At 38.5% G+C, this 4,634-nt stretch overlaps 1 protein-coding gene and 1 non-coding gene across 2 annotated transcripts in view; both read right to left on the reverse strand.

The window, feature by feature from the left end:
* The window catches only part of ZNF568 (zinc finger protein 568), a 79,534-nt gene extending 75,455 nt beyond the window's left edge, over nt 1–4,079 (reverse strand). The window contains exons 1-2 of the mRNA XM_008590727.1: nt 3,657–4,079; nt 1,729–1,787 (exon numbers count right to left, since the gene is read on the reverse strand). Coding sequence (XP_008588949.1) covers nt 1,729–1,787; nt 3,657–3,732 — 135 coding nt within the window. The 5' untranslated portion in view covers nt 3,733–4,079. The remainder of the gene's footprint in view (nt 1–1,728; nt 1,788–3,656) is intronic.
* Nucleotides 3,328–3,401, reverse strand: TRNAL-UAA. The gene has a single exon. It is a non-coding gene; the product is annotated as a tRNA-Leu (tRNA).
* Nucleotides 4,080–4,634: the final 555 nt, after the last annotated feature.

Here is a 4,634-nt window from a genome sequence, read left to right on the forward strand (position 1 = left end):
GTTGCGATCCGTTGCCGGTCACGAAAAAAGACAAAAAAAAGGAAAAAAAAAAAGATTCATATTATCTTTTAATTCTATTTTTCCATGAAGTTTTTGAAGTACCCTTGTATTACAAAAACAGTTCCTAGCTTTGCCTTTTTATAGCAGTTATGGTGGTTTTACTGAAAAAAAGGACTAATTTTATGAACCCAAGTCAGGCAATCTTCTCTTTCATCTTATGAATTACATGTTAAACTAAAAAGGAGGTCAATGAATACAGTCAACACATCTAATGACTGTATCAGGAAGGAAAGATTATATAGCTAATGATGATTAACAATACCTATCATTTATGGAGCACTTAATCCACGCATTTAACCCTCCCACATTCCTGTGGGATAAGTACCATTATTATTCCCATTTAAAAATGATGCAACTGAGACACAAAGAGATTAAAAAACTTGCCCATAGTCATATACTTCATAAGTCACTGAGCCGAGCTTTAAACCTAAGTCCATGTAGAGTCAGAAAACCATTGTGCCAACAAGAGAAATAACTGGGTGAACCATATGATTATATGGTCAAAAGAAGTGTGTGTGTTCCACAATGGGAAAGATATGAACTGTGGGAAAAGAGGAATGAAGTGGAAAATGTTCAAAATACAGGAATGTGAGTGACTTCAGGGGTGGAAACAAAAAGAATCAAGAGCAGAATAGAATAGGTAATTTTCTAAGACAATGAAGAACACTGCATCTTTTAAGACCACAGAAAAGATGTGGAAAGGTATGAATATCAGAACTACAAGGCTCTGCCACAGAATTTACTGTAATTTAGCCTAACTTGTAGCAAAAGCTCAACTGAAGAAAATATATACAAGGGCACTTCAGAAAGTTTGTGGAAAAATAGAATTAAAAGATAATGTAAATCTTTTCATCAACTTTTTGAAGTACCCTCATACAACTGACCCTTGAACAACACGGGGGTTAGGGACACCAACCCCCACACAGCTGAAAATCCATGTATAATTTTTGACTCCCCCAAAACTTAACTACTTAACTAGTACTTAAGTAACTTTAGTAGTTAACCACCTAACTACTTAATAGCCTACTGTTAGGTAGGATGCTTAACTGTTTGGTTAGGTATGTCATACAAATGACAGGTATGTCATTCATTTGTATGACATAGCTAACCAAAAATGTTACAATATATTTATTGAAAAAAATACACATATAAGTGGACCCACACATTCAAACCCAAGTTGTTAAAAGGCCAACTGTATGTAGGATCATTTGAAAGACATGTGTTCTGCTTCCTCTTCTAATAATTTCAGGTTTTGATCTTTGGCCAGGATTGACTTTTAAAAACTGAGCTTAAAATTTTAAGAATCATGGAATTATTTTAGAATTTCTTTTTGACCTAGGTGCCAATAAAAAGCTTTTTCTTTCCTTAATTAGCTTTTTAAAAGTTTTTTCCTCATCACAGTACAAATTATGAAATGAACTTTGTGTCCCAGTTTGCTTTGACTCTCTAGATCATATTTAAATTTGAACTCAACTTTAATAATTCTGTATGTACCTGTTTGTGCATAGCCAGATCCCAAATTTCCCTTGGTTCTGATTTTCTATTTGTATTTTTCTTCACTTCAATTTTCATCAATGTAATTGTTTCCAGCTTACTGGTAAGTAACAGTAACCCACTGTGACTACACTGCAAAACAATGCAGGAATCAAATAAATGCTTAAAACATACAGGAGACCTGGTTGTATCCTCTTCTTCCTCGGAAAGGGCAGAGTCCTGAGAACGCCAAGCTGAAGGAAGAAAAACAAAATAGATTTGCTCCAGGGTTCCAGACAAAGGAATATAGAAATCCTCAGTACCATGTGGCTATAAGATCTCCTATTGATGAATGATCTCAGGGCCATGAGTAATGTTAACCACTGTTAAGCTATATAGACACTGAAATGTGCATGGATGACTAATTTAATCATGATGAGGATTTCTGGAGGGCTAAGTATAGGGTACCCAATGAATCTGTTGGCAATATAGTATTCCCCTAGGATCTTGCTATTTTATTCCTAATGGAAATTGATCTTAAGTACATAATTATAAACACCACAAAGACTTAAAGATTAAGATGTCCTTTAAGGTGATTTTTTTCACCATGAAGATTTTTGGGGGAAAAAAACCCCTAATCAGAGACTAATAGGCAATGTGGGACATTCATATGATAGAATAAAATGCAGTCATGATTCTAATCACATTTTTAAATAACCTGATTTATTTTTACCCTAAAAAAATTCAGGGCCTTCTAGTTAAAAATGGAAGGTTGATTACTTGCATTTATTTCTTCTCTGTCCCAAACCCAATCAAAATGTTAGTAAAGAAACAAAGGAAGCTAACATTCACAAGGAAATCTTGCATTTATTTCTTCTCTGTCCCAAACCCAATCAAAATGTTAGTAAAGAAACAAAGGAAGAAACAAGGAAAAAGAATAAGGAAGACTTCAGCAGATAAGAGATGTCAACAAATTTTGGAAACTAGAAAGCAGATAAACGAATGGTGTCTAACTTAACCAGATAAAGCCGAAGCTTAAGTGACGGTGGGGAGGCCAAGGGGAACCTAGAAAGGCTCAGGAATGGAGATTCTAGGCACTTCTACAGACAGGAGTTTGGAAGTAGGGCTGAAAAACAGGGAGCTGAATATAAGATGTCATAAAAAGGTGTTGAGACCATTTGATGTCTTCTTTCACTCCAAATAGTATGGAGACATTTCCCTCACAGACTTTTTTTCTCTAGATATACTGAAAGAGACAGACTCTAGATTTCAGGCACACCAGATCCAGATAAAGGCAAGGGTAAAGCAATGTAGAGAAAAAAGAATTAAGTGAAAGTTCTCATATTACAAGATGAAGTACCCACCCCACCACTTCCTCCCTTGTTTGTCTCCCAAAAAGTGGGACTTCTGGCTTATATTTCCCAAGCAAAATCTAGTATTTCTCACTGGGGAAACTGACTAACCCCAAAGAAAATGCCTACAGATCCTGACATTTGGTCAACCTTCAACCTCCCAAAAAACACCATATTAGAAAGATGGGCAAACAGAGAAGTGTGTTGGGGTGGGGGTGACAAAGATGGGGTTAGACAGTGAAAGAGGACTAAATCCTTATCTCCACTGTCAAAAATATCTAAAACTGAGAAATCAAGTATTAGCAGTATTTGGGATGTTATTCAGAAAAATGGAGTTGAATACCAGAATATCCAGACAAAAATGTTCAAAATGGTTGCTTCTGGGGAGTGGGAACTGGATGAGAAGAGATGAAGTAGAAAACTTTTTTTTTTTTTTGGTGGCTGGCCAGTACAGGGATCTGAACCTGTGACCCTGATATTTTAAGTATGAGCTCTAACCAACTGAGCTAACTGGCCAGCCCCTAGGAAACTTTTGTTTATGACTACATAATAGCATTTAAAAAATATGTGTAAATGTATTCTTTAAAAAAAATAGAAATTACATTTAAAAAATTTATTTTAAAAAATCAAATAGTCAAGTAAATAAAATTCTTTAAAATGTCTACCATGCACAGTCAATAACATCCATGAAAATTTTCTTGGTAGGAGTACTGAATGTGCTCTTTTACACTGTCCCTCTCCTAAACTCTGCCAGTCTCTGAGCCACCTCACCTCTCCTTTCCATCATCTGGGTCAAACGCTTCATTGTCACACAGCTGTTGCTGATTACTGAAGGTTGAGCTGTCATTCAGACCTTGCTGGTTCTGCGTAGAAGAGTCAAGATAGCCTGAGGTCCAGCAATGCCAGGGTCCACTCTTTCCCAGGATGCTCCAGCCTCTGGGGCACGTCTCAGGTCAGGAATCTCCTTCCACGATAGATTCCTCTTCCTTGGGCTTCTTTCTACTCACATCACAATTATGTCTTATCCTTGTGGAACCAGGACCTGTGGGCTTAGGACACAAATCCAATTTACCCAATGCCTTCTCACTGGCTCTCTGTGTTAACCAGCCTCCAGTATGGCTCCCAGTGATTTGATACACGTGCCTTTTGTAGGCCCCTCCCACACTGAATAGGGTTGACCTGTATACCCTATAGGATATTGCAGAAATGATGGCATTAGGTCCAAGGTTAGGTCATAAAAGACATTGGGGGTTTTGTCTTGAATGTTTTTGGATCATGTGCTTTGAGAGACCACACCATGAAGACATTCAATCAGCCCTAGGGAAAGTCCTCCTGTCAACAGCTAACACTAACATACTAGCCAACTTGGAAGTGAATCATCCAGCCCCAGTCTTCTGATGACTGCGGCCCTACTGACATCTTAATTGCAACTTCATGAGATATCAGAGTCAAAACACCCAGCTAAGGGCTGGCCCGGTGGCGCACTGGATAGTGCGCCGCTTGGGAAGCGCGGCGGCACTCCCGCCCGAGGTTTCGGATCCCACATACAGACCGGTTCCCGCTCACTGGCTGAGCAAGGCGCGGGAGCAACACCGAGAGTTGCGATCCCGTTGCCGGTCCCCGGTCCGGTCCGGGGGCAACACTGAGGGTTGCGATCCATTGCCACACACGGAAAAAGACAAAAAAAAAAAAAAAAAAAAAAAAAAAAAAACAACACCCAGCTAAGTCATTCTCCCCAGAAATGTGACG

The sequence above is a fragment of the Galeopterus variegatus genome, unplaced genomic scaffold (genome assembly GCF_000696425.1).
Source record: "Galeopterus variegatus unplaced genomic scaffold, G_variegatus-3.0.2 Scaffold6337, whole genome shotgun sequence".
In the NCBI taxonomy this organism is placed as follows: Eukaryota; Metazoa; Chordata; class Mammalia; order Dermoptera; family Cynocephalidae; genus Galeopterus; species Galeopterus variegatus.